Here is a 20,372-nt window from a genome sequence, read left to right on the forward strand (position 1 = left end):
ATTTGTTGGTAATAAAGCTTCAGCATGAATCCTAGTAGATATATTCATTACATGCATGCACACACATGTTCAGATAAAATGGGGAAACCATTAAAGGCTGCGCTGAGCCTTCCAAGAAGATGTGCTGCCAGATTTTAAGTGAAGTATTGCTCTACATCAGTGTTTCTCAAACTTGGCGACTTTAAGTCCTGTGGACTTCAACTCCCAGAATTCCCCAGCCAGCTATGCTGGCTGGGGGATTCTGGGAGTTGAAGTCCACAGGACTTAGTCGCCAAGTTTGAGAAACACTGCTCTACATGCTTCAAATAACCCTGGTACTGACCTATCTAGAATTAATTACCAAGAATAATGCTGTGAATTGGTTCATATTTGTACCAAATCTGATTAAAAAATCGAGAGAACTAAAGCCACACAAATGAAAACCCAAGTAATTTAAAAACCATCTATCAGTGTTCAGCACCTACCCTCCTTTCTAATTTGCTTCTCTATGGCTAGTGTTGTAAATTTAATGAATTAGATAATTCATTTATTATTTTCTGTTCCAATAATTTTCTAAATTCACTTCATACATTTTGAATATTCTTTCCATTCTGTATTCTGTTTCTCCCACAAGGGCATTTTGTGTGTGTTTACTTAGAATCTTCTGTTTCCCCCAATTTAAAACTTAGATATCTTTCAGGATAGAAATTCACATAAATTAATGTGACAAATGTAGCAAATGCAGCCACTAGAGTTAAAATTACTAACAAGGCTTTAAACCAGTCGGGATAGGTGGGAAGAAGGACCAAGTCATTATTCAGGGCTATCATTAAACCTATGATGGCCATGATTCCAGCTGTAGTGAGATCTTTAAAAAGGAGGGTAATCCAGGCTAGTAAAGGAGGAACTATACTGTTACCCAAATTAAGCCAGTCAGGTTTTGCAGGACTTCCTTCTAGAAGAGTAAATCCCCACCTGATCCCTCCTAGGAAAGACAATATAGAGGCAGCATATGCAATTTCAGCAAATGCCAACTCAGGGTAGGAGGCTTTTTGGATAGCCATTGTTAACGGCACTGAAACAAATGGAAATAATACTGAAGCTGCTACGTAAATGGCAGGTTTTGGAGAGTCCTTGAGTGATGTCAAGTCAAATAATCTAGGATGCTTATCCAATGTAGGTTCTGAAGGCCTTTTACTGTTCCAGTTGCAAGCGGAGGAATGAAATCCCTGGATCTTAGTTGTACACAAAGATGCCTTTTTAGATCGTTGCAATTTTGACAGGAAACTCTGACGGTATTTAAGAGGAACGCTGCAAGAGTTATTCCTAGGCTGCAGAAATCTTTGAAGGTGAATTGTCTGCAACTGGAAATATAAACATGCATGTCACTGAAATGTACGATTTTAAACCTGCAATTGCTACACATTTTGCCTCAAACTTATATTTTTTTACCTAATTCCAAAATCATATAAAAACTAGAGTCTTTGTCTTTAGGATACTATATAACCCACTCTTATTTTGGGCCTGTAAGAGATTTCCACTCAAGACACGAAGCATCAGGAATTCACATGCAATTTACTAATGCTTAAAATGACGGACAGCAAAAAAGCAACACGGGGATGATAAAAGATTCAAATGATTTCATTCACATGAAGTGTTTGGATGCTGTTCAAATAAGTCTTTTTCAAATTCAAAATATTTTCCACATTTCTAGTATCCTTCCAAAGAACATATAAAGTCTACGTCTTCACTGTACTTGAAATGCACGAGTTGAATATTGTCAGAATATTTCTTAGTACCTACATTTATAGTGGAAAATTATTTTTCTTTCTATTCATAAATTACTACATATATTCTATACCCGCAATGGTGAACCTCTGGCACACGTGCCACAGGTGGAACGCGGCGCCCTCTCTGTGGGCATGCAAGCCGTCGCCCAGCTGAGCTCTACCACGCAGGCCTCTCACAAGCCAGCTAATTTTTGGGTCTCTGCTGCACATGTGGGGGACCCTGTCCATGCGTGGGGGGCGAAGAGTCATGCGAGCCACCCCCAAGAGGCTTCAGAAAGGCCTGGTAGGCCCAAACCAGGCCGCAGGGGAGTGCAATTTCGAGAAAAAGTTAGCCATCACTGTTATATACCTTATTTATTTATTGAATTTATTTATTTATTTGTTGAATTTATATTCTGCCTACTCGCCCATAGCGACTCAAGGCAGCTTACAGAATATAAAACCACATTTAAAACAATAAAAACTAACAAAAAGAATCAAATAAATTAATATAGCACAATATAACAAAATCACCCCCCACCCCCCAGCAGAACACACAAGCCATTTAATGGACTCCATCCCGCTCTGGGTTCCCCAGGCCTGCTGGAAGAACCAGGCCTTCAGCCCATTCTGGAAGAGTGTTAGAGTGGGGGCCATTCTAATTTCTGGGGGAATATGTATTTTAGTACAGTTAATAAATGTGGAACATGTTGATTTTATGCCTTCATTCTGATAAAAATAGAATTTTTAAGAGAATCTGATTTAAAACTTAATTTCTTTTAACAGGTAAGAGAACCATAGTAATTGAACACATTAAATATTTCAGGAGATTTTCGTATTTCACAAAAGCTACAAAACTATTATTGACTTCTCCCTTGGAAGACAAAGGATTACTAGGATTATCTTCTTTCAACCCAGCGTGTAATAGAAATTGTTCTCTTTAAAAAAAAATCTAAAATGAATTCCAATTCAACTATCTGAGAGAATTTTACCTTGGAAGGAATTTGGAAACCACATTGCTGTATAAAACGGAACATTTTCACAGACCTTAAAAGACAGAGAAAAAGTTAAATGGTTAACATTAAGAGTATCATGCATGAATACTGGGTGATATTTTCCACTGCAATAAAATATACTACACTACAATCTTGATGAATATAAATTAGGAAAGATATATCTAAAATATAGATTTATAATTGGAAAGTCAACTCCAGGGAGCCTATCAGCTAAAGCTGTTGAAAGACATAACAATGATGTCATGATATAAACAGCTTTAACTATCAGTCTAATACTAGATATCAATCCAACATTGTACAATATATATGCAATAACCGTATATTATACTGTGTTATGTGCTATGTATCCCCAGTATCCCTTTGCTTACGACAGGTTTCACTGCATATTCTGCTATGGAATATTATCTGAGTTGTAAGAATACAAGGCGAATGTGCCTTCAAAATTAAGTTCTGTTACTAATCACAAGATAGAGAGGGCTGTATGGATTTTTTGGCCTTCCAGAATATTTGTTCAATTGTCCAGTCTGGTTGCCAAACAAGGAATTTCCTGATAGTCTCTGATCTGAGTACCAATCAGATCTGACAGCACTTACCTTTTCCAAGATCAGCTAAATATTACCACCACTGGAAATGACAGTTCCCCAAATTAATTTAATGGCATAGAAATTCATTATACTACATAGCAGTATTTGAAATAAAAGTATGCATTTAAGTCACCTTGGTACATGCTCTAACCTATAGTTAACCAATCATGGGTTAATGAATTACCCCAGTTGTCTGGCTTCACACAAATAATCAGATGTCAACCCTGTTGCCAGTGTCTTTGCAGGACACATTCAGCCACAAACTACTCTTAAAAGTTTCCAATATGGCACTCACAGATTTCTCTTTTGAGGTTAACAAGACTCTATTCTCACCTGATTTTATACCACTTTTATTTTGATCATTTTAAATTGAGCAAGGTAGCATACTTCCGGCCTCAAGCATAATCTCTATTGATAAGGATAATTTCAGTCTCGCATACTCTGGAGAAAAAGAAAGAAGGCAGCCTCGTGTTCTGGGGAAATACTATAGTTTTATCATGTCCACCCAGATACCCCAAATACAGTAAACAACATCTAGGGATGAGAGAACTCAACTTATTAGTTAGTCAAATCTACTATCAGAACATTCCAAATGTGCCCCCTGACCCAAACGGTTGGAAATTGCTGGACCCTCAACCACATATTAGAACACATGAACCATCTCTATTTAAAGCAAAGTTTATATTTCTCAGTATTATTAAAGCCTCGGTATTATTACAATGTAGCTGAAGAACCAAAATAGTTTACTCAAATCAGGATGTACCCCACATTTCTGTAAGATAAAACATAATAGTCAAGTCCAACCTTTGATGATTTCATTGATAGTCCATGTAGTTTTCTCAGTAACAATCTAAAAGTAATTATGTCATTATCTATTTCTTCAGATTCCCAGTTATCCATGAAGGTCCAATCATACTTAGCATTTGAGATCAGTCAGGATGTATTGTACAGGTGAAACTCGAAAAATTAGAATATCATGCAAAATTTCATTTATTTCAGTAATGCAACTTAAAAGGTGAAACTAATATATGAGATAGACTCATTACATGCAAAGCAAGATAGTTCAAGCCGTGATTTGTCATAATTGTGATGATTATGGCTTACAGCTCATGAAAACCCCAAATCCACAATCTCAGAAAATTAGAATATTGTGAAAAGGTGCAATATTCTAGGCTCAAAGTGTCCTACTCTAATCAGCTAATTAAGCCATAACACCTGCAAAGGGTTCCTGAGCCTTTAAATGGTCTCTCAGTCTGGTTCAGTAGGAATCACAATCATGGGAAAGACTGCTGACCTGACAGTTGTGCAGAAAACCATCATTGACACCCTCCATAAGGAGGGAAAGCCTCAAAAGGTAATTGCAAAAGAAGTTGGGTGTTCCCAAAGTGCTGTATCAAAGCACATTAATAGAAAGTTATGTGGAAGGGAAAAGTGTGGAAGAACAAGGTGTACAAGTAGCAGGGTTGACCGCAGCCTGGAGAGGATTGTCAGGAAAAGGCCATTCAAAAGTGTTGGGGACTTTCACAAGGAGTGGACTGAGGCTGGAGTCAGTGCATCAAGAGCTACCACAGACGGATCCTGGACATGGGCTTCAAATGTCATATTCCTCTTGGCAAGCTGCTCCTGAACACCAAACAACATCAGAAGCGTCTTACCTGGGCTAAAGAAAAACAGACCTGGTCTGTTGCTCAGTGGTCCAAAGTCCTCTTTTCTGATGAGAGCAACTTTTGCATCTCATTTGGAAACCAAGGACCCAGAGTATGGCGGAAGAATGGAGAGGCACACACTGCAAGATGCTTGAAGTCCAGTGTGAAGTTTCCACAGTCTGTGTTGATTTGGGGAGCCATGTCATCTGCTGGTGTTGGTCCACTGTGCTTCATTAAGTCCAGGATCAACGCAGCCGTCTATCAGGAGATTTTGGAGCACTTCATGCTTCCTTCCGCAGATGAGCTTTATGGGGATGCTGACTTCATTTTCCAGCAGGACTTGGCACCTGCCCACATTGCCAAACGTACCAAAACCTGGTTCAATGACCGTGGGGTGACTGTGCTTGATTGGCCAGCAAACTCGCCTGACCTGTACCCCATAGAGAATCTATGGGGCATTGCCAAGAGAAAGATGAGAGACATGAGACCGAACAATGCAGAAGAGCTGAAGACCGCTATTGAAGCATCCTGGTCTTCCATAAGACTTCAGCAGTGCCACAGGCTGATAGCTTCCATGCCACGCCACATTGAGGCAGTAATTTGCTGCAAAAGGGGCCCAAACCAAGTACGGAGTACATATGCATGCTTATACTTTTCAGAGGTCCGATATTGTTCTAGGTACAATCCTTGTTTTATTGATTGCACGTAATATTCTAATTTTCTGAGATGGTGGATTTGGGGCTTTCATGAGCTGTAAGCCATAATCATCACAATTTTGACAAATCACGGCTTGAACTATCTTGCTTTGCATGTAAGGAGTCTATCTCATATATTAGTTTCATCTTTTAAGTTGCATTACTAAAATAAATGAACTCTTGCACGATATTCTAATTTTTCGAGTTTCACCTGTATATGTATACTCTGTATTTATATAAGCATACATAGATTTGTTTTTAAAATTATCCTGTCTTTTTTACAGGTAGTCCTCGACTTACAACAGTTCATTTAGCAGCCGTTCAAAGTTACAACAGCACCGAAAAGTGACTTATGACCGTTTTTCACAGATACAACCTTTGAAGCATTTCCCATGATCATGTGATCAAAACTCAGGTGCTTGGCAACTGGTTCATACTTATGACCGTTGCTCGGTCCCAAGGTCATGTGATCAACTTTTGCCACCTTCGGATAAGCAAAGTCAATGGGGAGCCAGGTTCACTTAACAACCAGGTTACTAACTTATCAACTGCAATGATTCACTTAACTGTAGCAAGAAAGGTCGTAAAATGGGGTAAAACTCCATAAATGTCTCACTTAACAATAGAAATGTTGGGCTCAATTGTGGACATAAGTCGAGGACTACCTTTACTTCATAAGGAACTCGAGTCAACACATATACATAATATTCCTTCCTCCTCCCTGCCCACCCCCCTTAGTTGGACTGGACTGAGAAGGAGTGACTGGCCCAAAGTCACACAGGCAGCTTTCAAGCCTAAGGCAGGACTAGAACTCTGCGTCTCCTGGTTTCTAGGTCAACACCTTAACCACTAAACCAAACTGCCTCTCAATTCATTTTTTAATCGTTTCAATTTGAAAAATACATTTTAAAACTTAAGATAAATCCTTCTTCCTTTCCCCTCAGTTATTACACCGAAAGTAAATTCCTCTTTCCTTTCCTTTATTTATTTTTATTTATTTACTTTTATTTATTTATTTAATTATTTTATGTTGACCTCACCCCATTCCTAAGAGGTCTTTAAGGGGCGTGCATAAGCGCACCAGAGTGCCTACTGTCCCCTGTCCTAATATTCCCTCGTATTTGTATCCATTTCATGTATTCATAGTCAGGTTTATACATATATCTGTTATCTAATTCATGCTTGATGAAATAAATAAATAAAATAAAATAAATAGATAGATAAATCCTTCTTGCTTCCACCGCCCGCCCTGTTATTACACCGAAAGTAAATTCCTTTTTCCTGCACTTGACTTCGTTATCAGCTCCGCTAACTCAAGCCCACGTCGCCACCTGTCCCCCCTCCCCATTTACATGATTGGAGATACTCACCATATACGAGCAAGAAAACCCGAAGGAGTTAACAGAGAAGCGAATATTCAGGGGAGAATCCAAAGCCGGTCACCCGATATTTGATTTAGTTTTAGCAAAAAGAAAAAAGAAAGGGGGAAGGCTAGAAACCCCGTTCCTAAATGGCTTTCCAGCCTCGCATAGTAGGATTCCCAGAAAGCCAGAAACACTCTAAAGCATAAAAATCCACGACTTTCCGATAATATTGTAGGAAATAGCAGAAATTTATTTTTCCCCGGCCTAAATACGACCCTAGTAACAGGCAAACCGACCCCACCAACGCTCAAGCCATCATCCGTTTGAAAGGCAAGGCACTTCCTTTGCTCCGGTTTAAGTCCGCCGGGTACGCGTGTCAGACCTATAGGCGCTCAGCCTGCAACAGCGGCCTCCCTTAAGTTCCTGCTTTGTATAAGAAATAGGAGCGGCATCCGCTCTTCTCTTTTTGATCTGTTTGGTACTGCTTTTTTGTTTGTTTGCGTGAAGGATGACTTTAATTCTAAAAGTTATGCGACATTTGGCTGACTGTGGTGGGGCAGTAAAGGCAGAAGACCCGAAGCCGTGATTCCTATATAATCATGGTTTACAGCATTGGATGAACGTTGAGTTCAGGAATCGCAACCATGGTTTGTTTGTAAATGACCAGCACTGGGAATACATAACAATAACATACTAAAACGCAACGGGGAAAAAGCCATTTTCACTTTACAGTTAATTTAATCCAGAATGACAATCTATCAGGATTCTTTCTTATTATTTGGATGCCTTTACACATAATTTTTTTACATTGATTGCACCCATATGGTACATAAAATTTCAGTTATGGGCTACACTGTATATTCTTTATAACTGTAAAATAACTTGAATTATAATACATACATATAAATAAAATACATATTTTATGTGTTATAATTATATCCTGCTTTTCCACATAAAACCATGCAAAAAACCAGAAGCAAAAAAAATTGTTTACAGAACATTCTCTCCTAACCCACCCACCCCTTCATAAAAACTTTGAGATGAGACCTAAAGTCATTTTTATTAAGCTTTCATGGCTAACAGTGGATTTGAACATGGGTCCCCTCGGTGCTAGTCCAACACCTTAATTATGGACAATTTTGGCTCAGATTTATAGGTACAATGATTTAACAACTTTTCTTGTGTGCTTCTGAGACAGATTTCACACTGACAAAACTGTCATTCCAATCTCACCCAGATTTGCACTGAATACGAAAGTGTGAAAGATTCTTTATTTGAGAGAATAATAAAAAGAAGCAGGTTATTTCAGTCCAAGAGGGCCGTGGTTGTTACTTAAAATTCTAGAAAATGAAAACATAACGTTTACAGTTTGGCACTCCGAACAATTAGTTTAAATAGTAAAAACATTTAATCTGTATAAATGTACAAAAACAGCATATTTCACATTATGTCTCAGATTAAATTATATTCCTTTTAATTATCCATAAAATACTACTGCTTTTTACTAAATATTTTCTCTTTGTTGTAAGTATAATTTTATCTTATTTGACATACTTTAATTGGCATAGAAGAAAAATGTGCAGAAAAAAATGAAACAAATATTTTTGCGTGGCAGAGAAAGGATGTATGCATATGCCATAGTATTAATGGTTACTTAGGTGATAGTTTACCAGGTTAATCCAATTCATTACGTGCATTGCGCAACACATTAACTATTTATTTGATGGGTTAATCTCTAGTAGACCCAACTGTGCTTTCCTTAGGTATTCTGTATTTGCATAATGCTTTGAATCATATACAGACTGAATTTGCACAGGCTGGGCTAAGATTTGCTAACCTTACATATGATTGTGGTTCAGTATGTTCAGTAAAGATAGTTTGTCAACAGTGCCGTCTTGTAAAAATAAAAAGCTATCTATAAAGTATCCCTGGTTTGTATGGATTTGTTCATACTTTGAAGTAATAGGTTCCCAGACTGAGTAGGGGGTGGCAGGGAGGGGGGGTGTCTGATATTTTTCTTCCTTTTAAATTATTTTAATAGAAATGATCTAGTTGTTCAATGACAATAGTTCAAAAATAGAGGATGTATTTAGAAGAACAGATAATCTAGAATTCTTGCCTTTTGTCATGCTTTCCTAACTATTTGTGATCATATCTTTTACTAGCTTTTTAAAAAAAAGAGATCTACATCTTTTGTCTGACTCATTCACAGGAATGTAAAAAGGCCATTTACAAGGGCATGTTGATCTAACATTTCTCATTCAATAAATGAGGATGCCTTTACACAATACAAACCACAACATCTAAACTAAAACCAAACACTTGAAATGCAACTTTATAGGGGATGTGAGCGACACATAAATTTAATAAATTGTGTGACCAGGCCACTTTAAGTCCTAATTGATTAGTTTAACTTTTTACATGAACATTGCAAGTGGTTAACCACCAAGTTTTATGGTAATGATTATTAAATGTTTTTGACGTTTGATTCCCAGGTTTACAAATTGTTAAAAATTTTAAAAACAAGGAAACAATGCAAAAAACACAAAAGCAAAAAAGATGGCAGAAAACCGGGGACAAACACAGCTAGAAAAGTATGATTAAGGGTGCTATGCTGGAATTTACACTTTTATTTAACATTCTAGGTACAATACCTACAGGCGGATTAAACTTTTTACTAGATACTTTTTAAGTAACAAACGTTTCGTTAATTTTGAATGAGCAAAATTAATCTGTTTGATTTATCGAAAGCACATAGAGAATTGCAGGAAGAAAAAAACTTTATTATACTGTTTTCCATGGCTCATTTCGTTCCAAACTAAATCGACCATGCAAATCCTTCCGGTATGCGCTTAGTTTATTATGGTTCAGAGTGTCACGCGAGCCCTGGACAATGAACCGAGTTATCCACGGATAACCGTGCTGCGAGAATAGACACACGACCGAGCAAATAACAGCAAGGTCGTGCCAACTGGAGAGGAGCCGAGAACAAAGCGTGTAAAGATAGTAGTTGCAGACCGAACCGAGCATAACTTAACGCCAACAGAATGATACACGCTCACGCATGCGTAAAAGAGAACGGGCGAATTCGAGCGAGCGTTCCGAAGAGTCTTTGATAGGCGGTGCGCGTGGGGCTATTTTGTATGGCTTAGCAAGTGAGCGCGCGTGCGCTCCACCCTTAGCACGGGCAGGGCCAGGTGGGCGTGTTTCTATCCCCCCTAACCCCCCTTTCGCGTGAATAGCCCCGCCCCACTCCGGCCCTCGGCCGGTCCGGGCAGCCATTTTGGGCAGAGCTTTGTTATGATTCGGTCTGAGGAACTGAAGCTACGGAGAGAGTGAGGGGGCGAGTTGGGGCCTGGTTCTGTGAGCACGGCCTTGCGTGGATAAAAAGAGAGAGAGAGAGAGAGAGAAGAGGAGCTGGACTTAAGGAGGGAGTTGAGTGGCTGCCAGCGTCGGGGGAGAAACTGAGGTAGGAAGGCAGCGGGGGGAGAGAGAGTCCGGAGTAGGCAAGGGGGCGGGAGTGTAAATAAGTGCTGCTTCGGGTGCAGGAATTGGGAGAGAGGAAGGAAGGAGGTGGCTGAAGGCCTTCTGTATTGATCCGGTGGGTGAGAGAGTGGGTGGCTGGGGGAGTTGCTGGGTGGGGAGGGAGGGGAGACTGGCTGCGGGAAGCGCTTGGGACGAGCGGGTGGATGGAGAGATGCTGGAGAGAGACGGGTTTGGGCAGGAGCGAGCGAGCGGGCGGGCGATAGGGAAGGGAGTTTCGAGACCCAGTTTCCGTGAGAAATGGAGGCGGAGGAAGAGGAGGCTTGGGGGGTTTAGGAGGACTGGGGACGGGGGTTTGCGAGAGAGCTTCGATTGGGCTGGAGAAGGTTGATAGGAAGCCGAGGTAGGCCTCGAAGTGCAAACTTGAGTGGGGGCGGGGTGGGCAGGGCGGCTGAAGAGAGTAGACGAGGAAAGAGGGTAGGTATGCCTGGGGGCAGGCAGGCAGGCGTGTGTTGTGGGAGTTTGTTTTTTTATATGTATATGGTGGAAGTGCCGCTATAGGAAGGGAGGAAACGGCAGCAACTTCGCGATCTCGTCGAAAAGAGGGTCTGAGGCGGAATGCGGAGTAGGAAGTGTGAGAGTTTTGGAGGAGTCCTTGGGTTACCGGGGGGTGGTGGTGTAAATCTGCCTTCGCGAGGCAACCATTCTGTTTTGCGGGGGCAAAACGGGAAACGTTTAGAAGGTGGTTTAACTCGGTTTTCTCACCTGTGAAACGGTTTTGGGCTATTTTCGAAGCTCCCCTCCCCCTTCCGCCCCCACTTATTAAGGAAGTAATACCAGTGCTTTTGAACTAGTAACATTTGCCTTTTCTGCAAAAAAAATAATAGTTTTTTTTTTAAAAAAGATACGTGAGTTTATATTTGTGGTAAGAAAGAAGAATTTGACCCGTGTTAAACTAAATCATGGTTTTTTTGAATGAATCTGCTTGCCTGTTAATGCACAGCACTGAACCAGAAGCTAACCACATTGGCTAGATTCACAGGACACACTTAGAACCAGAAAGTAGCCAATCACATTTTAACTAGTACATTGCACTACTCCAACCACTATTGCTAAAGTTTAAATAAGATTTTTGATTAGGTAATCCTGAAGTCTTTGGTTACACATAGCTCTGTCGATTTGGAGGCAGCATACTGTGTTTGGGGAAATGTGAAATGAATTTTGCATAGGAATTGGATTTACAGTTTTTTATTTTACTGAATAAATGATCACAGATGAGTTCATACAACATGCAAAGTTAGAAGCAAACTCCATTTCCAACCAATATTTTTGGAATACTAGTTATTGAGTAAGGTTTTAAGCATTTTGTTAACTCTACAGAATTTCTTTTTGAAAAAGATCTTGATAAACTTTTAAGGGACTACAACTGGAATGGAGTTTGAACTATTGGACTAAATGTTTCAGACTAGAATTGAAATTCTGAACTGTTTCCTTCATGTAAACTGCTGCTAGATAACCAGAGTTGTTTTGGGCTACTAGGAAGGCAAGCTATATTCAACATTTTTAATATAGAATATTCTGATGGTTCAATGTTGAAGAAGAATTTATTCACATTGCTGTCACAAATATGTTTTAAATCCAGGGAATGTTATATTTACACATGCTTGAGTGCAGGAGGCGGCGAGCGTGATCACCTCATGGCTGCTGCCGTGTTGCAATATTTTTGGGAAGGGTTTATTTTTGGGAAAACAGCATTTTAATACTAAATGTATCACACAATATATATATAGTTATAGTAGTACTTTATAAGTTGAGATTGACTTTGTTAGATAATTTTTTCATATTGAATTGGTCACTAACTTAAAACTATTCCCTACTAACAAGAGATATTAATTAAAATATTTTATGATCCTGTTAAGAAAAATGAAAGCCTGATAAAGTTGCATAATTGGACAGTTAAATAATCTCTGCAAATAATTAGTGAGTTACCCTTACTAATTGTATCCCCAATATATGTATGTACATATTACATATTTGGCCTGGTTTAAGGTAGTAAAACTTTTCATAGTTTGGATGTAGCAAATCAACCCTTGTTCCGATTAGAGGCTTTTAATGATATCCCTATGTTATGTAATAACTTGCTCGTGGGTGGAGCTGTATTCCCACTATATTTTAACTGCTCAGTTAAAAATCTGGTCCAGAAGAGCTTTGTAGATTATATTAATATCTGTGTGACCAATCTAAATAAACAGACTATAGTCTGATATAATATCACCCAATATTGGAGCAGGAAGCATGTTCCCAAGCCATCATGTTTTATCATATAAACTTATGATATGCAGATAAGAATCCACTTTTTGTATACTAAAACAAATTTTAAAAATCTTTATGGATTGTGTCATTTCTGTTCATTAAGCCATAGAGATTATGTAGCTTTCCAACACATTGGATGATGAATCCATAACAATATATGTTTGAAGAATAATAGTATGCATATTTAGCCATAGAAAACACAAGTTAGTAGACAACTGAAGATATTCTTGTTTAAATACCATGTAATTCCTGTTATAATCTATACTTATTAAAGTTCCCAACACTTATAATATATATAGTCTTGTGGAGAACAAAACTGGACATCCCCTTATTTTCAATTTTTCTTTTTATTTTAAAGTAGAGTGTTAAACTTCTGAAGTAAATTAAGTAACGTATGTTTCTCCAGTGTATTCTTGTTCTTATCTCTTCAAGAAAAAAGTAGTTGTTTACCCAGTTAAGCATTTTTTATAATTTGACTACATATGAACATGAACTGCTACTTTTCCTGTTTACTATATATAGTTGTAAAATATTAATATCAGTTTCCAAAAAGGGAGCTAAAGAAAATTGTGATTTAAATTCCTTGTGATATCTATTAAGCTCATAATATAACAGTAAAGCTTCTGTTCAATTTGATTAGATTCATGCTTTCTTTTGGGGGGAGCATATGCTTCATATTATTTCTCATAATTATGTAGTAGCCTACTTCCCTCTTCACAAACTATAAATTAAGTAAGCTATATATTTTCGTAATTAAGGAGTCAGAGTTAGATATATTTACATTTGGACCCTCATAGTGGAGTTCAAATGTTAAGTTTTTATTTTAAAGGGACAGAAATGTGACCTATAAATGTCAAATGGTACCATTGATGTTCATGTCCTGGATGCTGCATGAACATCTGGCTCCTTTTTATTACAATTGCAAATTACAATTTTTATCAATTATAATTGTTAGACATAATTTAGTTGAGTTTTTAATTATTTCCCCAAATATAATAATTGGTTTAAATCTGAACAGTATGGCTCAAGGTTGCTTAAATTAAAAATGCAATGGAAACAATCAGAATGTATACAAATTAAATTATGCTATGTGAAGTACATAAAACACTTCAGCCTATTACCAGTATGAAAATTCACGTTTCCTTTGCCCTCCTAAAATAAAATAGAGATGGGGAGAAATGGACTCTGGGCAAATATTCCAGAGGGCTACAGCTGCAAAAGGGCATAGCTCTGATGTCTAATAAGATGACATTATTCAGCAGAAGTGACCCGGAATATGCCCATTCTGATATCTTATAGGATTCCAAAGGCAATTGAGGAAAAGAATTGTGAAGATATTCCAGATTTGTAGGCTGTTTGTGAAATACTAATTGTCAAAAGCATTTTCACTGGATGGTTTAAATAGCGCCTGGAGCCAATAACTTATTTTGATGTGACAGTATTTAGATATATATTAGATAGTGAAACCAAATATAGATATACTGCTACAGTAGTAAAAGTGAAATATACTTAGAGATCCAGCTAATACTTTAAAAAGGCATATCTTGCCATGGATAATTTCTACTCTGGGTATTCTTCTACATGTTCCTAAAAGGCATTGTTCATCAATTTAATGCACTATTTCAAAGTTTTAATGAGAAAAATTCTTTGCCTTGATTTTCTTTAAGGAAATTTCAGTCTTCAATGAATGTTTTAAATTTTCTTGAGTTAATTAATGGGAATATTTTGCCTTCAGGAACCTTCCCTCATGGGCAATCCTGGAATTAGCATATTTGATGCTTGTTGTAAATTAGACATGTTCAATTGCTTGAAAAATACAGACTTCCCTCTTTTTCCCAGTTGCAAAAGAGACATAGTATACAATAGCATACCAACTTTGGTTTCATTTTATGAATAGACTGACAAAATATGGGGGAATCTTCAAAATTATACGGTTCTTTTGTTGGAATATCTAATGTTCACTGTATATTTTAGCCGATTAATAAGAATATATTATAATTTCTTATCTAAAGAATTGGAATATAAGTACTGAGAAAAGTGGCAGGTATGTGAAGATGACAGATTTTTAATGTCAAGACATTGATCAATTGCTGTTGATGTTTCAGAATAACTAATGCAGTTGATTTATGGAATGATAAGATTGTAATAACTAAAGTTTTAGAATGTGTAATATAAGTTCAGAAGTATGGGCATAGAATTAGTAATGGTCCATTACAAGGTCAGTCGAAAGCCACATTAACATATAGATGTCAGGTGCTTGTAGATATAACATTACAATTAAATAAATACTATTTTATATTTATTGGATATTTATATATCTTTTCAGGAATCCCACCTTAATATGGTCATGTATTGTCTGAAGAATTACATTAGTATTATAAACTAAGAGTGGCATTATTTTAGTTAAAACACTTTCTATCTAGATATGGACTAAGTGCTTCAGAGTCCCCTACTGTACAGTATTAGAAGACTTTTTTTCTTTTTGAAACAATTTTATTCTTTAAATAATCTGCAAATTCATAGCAGCAAAACTGAGGTTTGTAAAATAATGTTTTCAGAATCACTGGAGAAAGTTCGGCTGGATGGCTATATGAGGATGCAGTGAAGGCAACAGAGTAAACACCGATGCCCTCACCATGCAATAGATGTGATCAACCTATGTTCTCCAATACTATATCCATAATGGCTGTTTCAGATAATTCAAAGAGAAACAAAGTATTGTAGAAATAATAGCACACAGTTTAAAATCAGAATTGATTCCTGACGGCTGCCTGGACTAGTCTTTGCAGTTTTCTTGGTAAGATTTTAGAAATGGTTTGTCATTGCCTGCTTCCTAGGGTTGAAAGAGAATGACTGGCCTAAAGTCACCCAGCTGATTTGTGCCTAAGCTGGGACTAAAATGCAAAATATCCAATTTCTAGTCTGGTGCCCTAAACAGTACTCCAAACTGGCTCTCTAAGAAGTAGCATTGGAGTAAGCCAATTTAAACTTATCTACTAAGAATGTTTCGCTGTAATGCTCTGCTATGGTGTGATGTCTTGTCGGTCACCTAACCACAGAAACATCTCTGGACAATGCTGGCTTTTTGACTTAAGAAACTGAGATGAATACCATCCCCTGAAGTTTTTGGCAGGTTTTACCTGCTAACCTTGTTACTTATACTGTATTGTCCTGTTTATTGAACCATTACGGTTGTCTTGTTTTTTTACTTAAATTATTTTAGAAGGTTGTTTTGTGTGAAAGTTCCTCATATTCCAAACAGAGTAGATAACTTGTTCTTACACATTCTCTTTGAATTTTAATAAGTTACTGTTACAAAACTGTTATACCTTAGTATTCAAAATTTCAGAAGAAAAAGCACTTTACAACTTGATACTGTAGGTTTGCAGGTTTCACTTTGTATATTTGTATGTATACCATCAAGATAAAACAAGTAGAATTTTGTATAAAATGCTTGGAATTCTGAGCTTCCGATATTCTTTGGAATACTACAGTTGAATAGAGTTCATTGATATTTTTCACACAACTTGATTTTAATAGCTTTCATTGGTATAATTTAAAGGCAATACATTTTTATGGGCATCATTTTATAAATTATTGTTAAAACAGAAATGTTTGCTGCTATAGTGCAATTCGAGATTTTCTAATGGTTTACCTTTCCCTACCCCTGTTTTAGATAACTGAAGTTGTTTAATCAGTCATATTTTTCCCCCCTGGCTGTGTCACAAGCTGACTGTTGAGGAGATTTGACAAAATAGAATTACTAAGTGTAAAAACTGAAATGCACATCTAAAATTTTGTACACATTTCAGTGTATTCTTATGAATACTAATTTATTTTAATATATGAAGCTGCTTTGAAAGGTTTGCATTATTTTCAGATGATAGTATATTATATTAAATTAAAACTGAAACTTTTGATTCGTAGTACTCTAGTTAAGAATACATTCTCATACATCTCATCCAAGAAGCTTCTTCACCTCTGACTGGATGATGGGGGAATGGAAGGATTTATACTCCATTCTCCACCATCCAGTCAGAGCTGAAGAAGCTTCTTGGATAAGAAGCAAAATTTCTTCAAAGAAAAACCAGAAAGCCCAATTGCCTCTTGAAAAAGTACCTTTGGGACAACTATGACCTGGATGACTGAGAATCTCTATAGATATTTACTGTGTCTAAACATAATAATACAATCAAAGCAGGAAAGTAATATAATAAGTTTGTTTGATGGGGAATGGTTAATGTTTGCTCCTAAGAAATGTAAACATAGACTGATAAACATTTCATTAAAATTCAGTAAGAAAGGCTCCATTCCAATAATGTGTTAACTTGGAATCAAGTGCTGTTTGACCATTCCCAGTTCCATTCTCTAGTTCTTTCTGCTTCAAAAAGATATGTAGTTTGAACCGCATTTATTATATTGTAAATTATGGTGTATGCATAACTGAAAATCTATGTTACAGTAAATTGCAGGTATCATTCCTCAATAACTCTGAAGACTCTCCATTAATTTACCAAATGAGAATGGCAACCTGGCACTGACTATAAATACTACACTTGTTAGCTTATATTATTTCATTAGAAATAGGGGTCCTAAGTAATATGTCTTTGATATTCCTTTTGGCCACTTTTATGATTATTGATAGGTGATACTATTTTTTTCCTTCTTTGCAGAGTACTTCTTGAATTCTACTCATTTTGATGGAAGAAGATTGCCCAAATGTGAACTCATTAAAATACAGCCATTTTTTCCTCTGTTTTTAAAAACAGCAATTCAAATACAGCAGAAGGATAGCTTGCTAGCTTAGCCTTTTACTTTTAGCTTTAATTTAATGCATAACTAGGAATGGTAGGAAGACAGTAATAATTCAATCTTGTATCTTCAAGTTGCTTTTAGTTCCTTACGAAGGAAACTTAAGTGACATTATGTGAAAAGCCTTTCAAAATACTGTTTTTAAGAAAGCTTATTTTTTAGCAACCATTAAAAATGAATCCTGCATTTTAGCACTTAATAAGAACAAAGGTTTACCAGAATTTGCAGGACTCCTCAGCATCCTTTCCCCCTGTCCCTTTGCTTCAAATTCATTTGTTGCAGAAGATGAACAAAGTGGATTTGTGAAATTCACCATTAATTACGGTGCTTTTCTGAATGCTGTACAAATTTGACAACTACTTTTGTAATGTAATAGCCGAATTACACAGCATTGTGACAACAGGGAACAGTTTAATGAGGTGAATGTAGTTGTAGCTTTCCAAAAATGCACACTGCATTTTAGGTTTGTTTTTTTTCTCATATGAGTTCAGAGAGCATTTAAGATGAGCAGCTAGAGGGTTAAGGGGTGCAGTCAGCACGAAGTGCGGCTTCTCGTGCTTCCTTTGGGACTCACCATTGCCACACAGCTGGCATAGGTGCACCCTGGCGAAGAAAGGAACCTGGAAATCAAAGTATTAAAGTGAGAGTGGACTGCAAAGGCCAAACTGGGTAAGTCACTCTAGGACTCTATAGTTAAAAATAATACATTATGTTTAATACATTATATGAAGAAACATTTTTAATTTGTCTATTCTAAGTAAATTAGTGAACTATTTCTAGATAAGCAGACATCAAAATAATTTGAAGAAAAAACCCTGCTAGTAAAATGCTATTTTGGAGAGGAAATGTACACTAATTCCTCCTCAGTTTTATTTAACTCCAGTAGTGATGATGGTAGAACCTGGCCTCTGATGATCTTGACTGAAGTGGCTTAAGGGAGTTAAATTAAACAGCAATATAGCTACAGTAACTCAACCTGATGCTTAGTCAAATTAAATAAATTTTCATTAGTCCCTAAAACAGTGGGTCTCAACCTTCCTAGGCCGCAACCCTTTAATACAGTTCCTCATGTCGTGGTGACCCCCAACCATAAAATTATTTTTTGTTTTCCGTATTTTTTCAAAAATGTGTGTTTTCCAATGGTCTTAGGCGAGCGACCCCTGTGAAAGGGTTGTTCAACCCCCAAAGGGGTTCCGACTCACAGGTTGAGAACCACTGCCCTAGAAAGATGGTAAGATGTTTCCAGACTCTCCGAAGCATGCTCAGAAGAATCTGCTCTTTTCCATTGCTTTTAGTAGGGCTGACAGTGTGTGTGGTGGTTCTCTTGTCTTAGCTCCTGGCCATGAGGTTTGATGCCTCACTTTATTGAAGAGAGACACTGGACCTAAATGGCGCAGCATGACTTTGTTCCTGCCTGGCTTAACTTCTCTACGCCACAGTCTGCCAAGGTAATGATTAAACCTTAGATCAATTGCTCAGACAAAGTTATAGTTAAATTGTCATGTTGATTGTGAAATGCATAAATGGCATTTATTTTCACATTTCTGAACTTCCCAGCTCCCTATTATGCTGCATAGTTACAAATTTAAAGGAAATTGGTCTTAAAACTTTTCTTAAATGCTTAATCAAAATATTTTTGCGGTTTAGGTATTGCATCCAAAGTTTTGTGGCTGTGCAGAGCATTTCAGAACATTCTAATGCTGATTTTTTTTTTGTAGGGACCTTATCCTGTATTGCATGTACTTCAGCATGAATAGTGCCATGTACTCCAATGGCTGCATTGGGAATTGTGTCTATTGACTATTTCTCTTGGTCATTGCTGAGCTTTTTCTTCAGTATTTCTCTAGATTTTGCTTCCCTTTGCTTTTCTTCTATTAAATCATTTTTTTAGTGTTTTATAGCTGCAGGATCCAATCTGGGTTAATCACTAGGACCAGAGGTTTTGTTTTGTTTTATAGCTGTATGGGCAAAATAGTTTTGCCTTTGACTTCGTAGGTTTTCTTTTGAAAATAAGTTAACTGAACAATTTAAAGAGCTGCTATAGAAGAACATTCTTTGTTGTTTATATTAAAATCATCAGGTAAAAACCTGTTTCTGCTCCACAACTTTATTGAACAAGTATATTTGCAATTGTTCATCACAGAGATTATGAATGCTTTCCGTTTTAAGAGGTTTGGATACTGAAAGAATTGATGGAAAGCAGCCAGTGTCCCAGTCCAAGTAATAGGCAGAGAAAACAGAAGACTGAGAAAATTCTAAGGAGGCAATCAGAAGGATAGGTTTCTTCAATCAAGTGTGCTTTTACGGGAGGGTAGAGTGTCTGAATTTTTGTTTTGGTATCTTGGTACTTTTCTGACTGAGTTTGGCTATAAGCTAGGTATGGGCAAAAATAACCATGGTGGAATCTAGTGAATTTGATCACCAAGCTAGGATCAATAATGCTAGTTGCTGTATAGGTTCTGTTTTATTTTAGGACCTAAGAGACGTGGTGTGAATTTAGTTTGAAGAATGTAAGATCCTGAATATAGGAAGCAGTTGATCATTGAAAACAAAAATTCATTTCTTTGTCCTTTCCTTTTCGTTTTCAACTTTTTTTCTAGTTCTGCTATATAAAATAAAGACTTAGAACTCTTAATAAACCAATATGTGTATTCTGGGGATAATGTGCCTTTACATATTCCTTACACTAAGGTCAACCTCTTGGAAGAAGA

General features: G+C 37.1%; 2 protein-coding genes across 4 annotated transcripts in view; one reads left to right on the top strand and one right to left on the bottom strand.

Annotated features, from left to right (window-relative positions):
• Positions 1–275: 275 nt before the first annotated feature.
• On the bottom strand, positions 276–7,775 carry TMEM69 (transmembrane protein 69). The gene is made up of 3 exons (XM_081945972.1): positions 7,060–7,775; positions 2,741–2,795; positions 276–1,343 (listed from the first exon to the last, which is right to left on the bottom strand). The coding sequence occupies exons 2-3, from the start codon at positions 2,783–2,785 to the stop codon at positions 630–632; spliced, it is 759 nt and encodes a 252-aa protein (XP_081802098.1). The 5' UTR covers positions 2,786–2,795; positions 7,060–7,775; the 3' UTR covers positions 276–629.
• A 2,528-nt stretch (positions 7,776–10,303) lies between these two features.
• Positions 10,304–20,372, top strand: part of GPBP1L1 (GC-rich promoter binding protein 1 like 1) — a 37,471-nt gene continuing 27,402 nt past the window's right edge. The window contains exons 1-3 of one of the 3 annotated variants that reach the window (XM_081946744.1): positions 10,304–10,522; positions 17,523–18,330; positions 18,995–19,109. In XM_081946744.1, coding sequence (XP_081802870.1) covers positions 19,050–19,109 — 60 coding nt within the window. In that variant the 5' untranslated portion in view covers positions 10,304–10,522; positions 17,523–18,330; positions 18,995–19,049. Of the gene's footprint in view, positions 10,523–10,633; positions 10,655–15,625; positions 15,647–17,522; positions 18,331–18,994; positions 19,110–20,372 lie in introns of those variants that run through there. The other 2 variants (XM_081946745.1, XM_081946746.1) reach the window with 2 other exon arrangements.

Source organism: Natrix helvetica (assembly GCF_964273705.1).
Source record: "Natrix helvetica genome assembly, chromosome: 3".
Lineage (NCBI taxonomy): Eukaryota > Metazoa > Chordata > Lepidosauria > Squamata > Natricidae > Natrix > Natrix helvetica.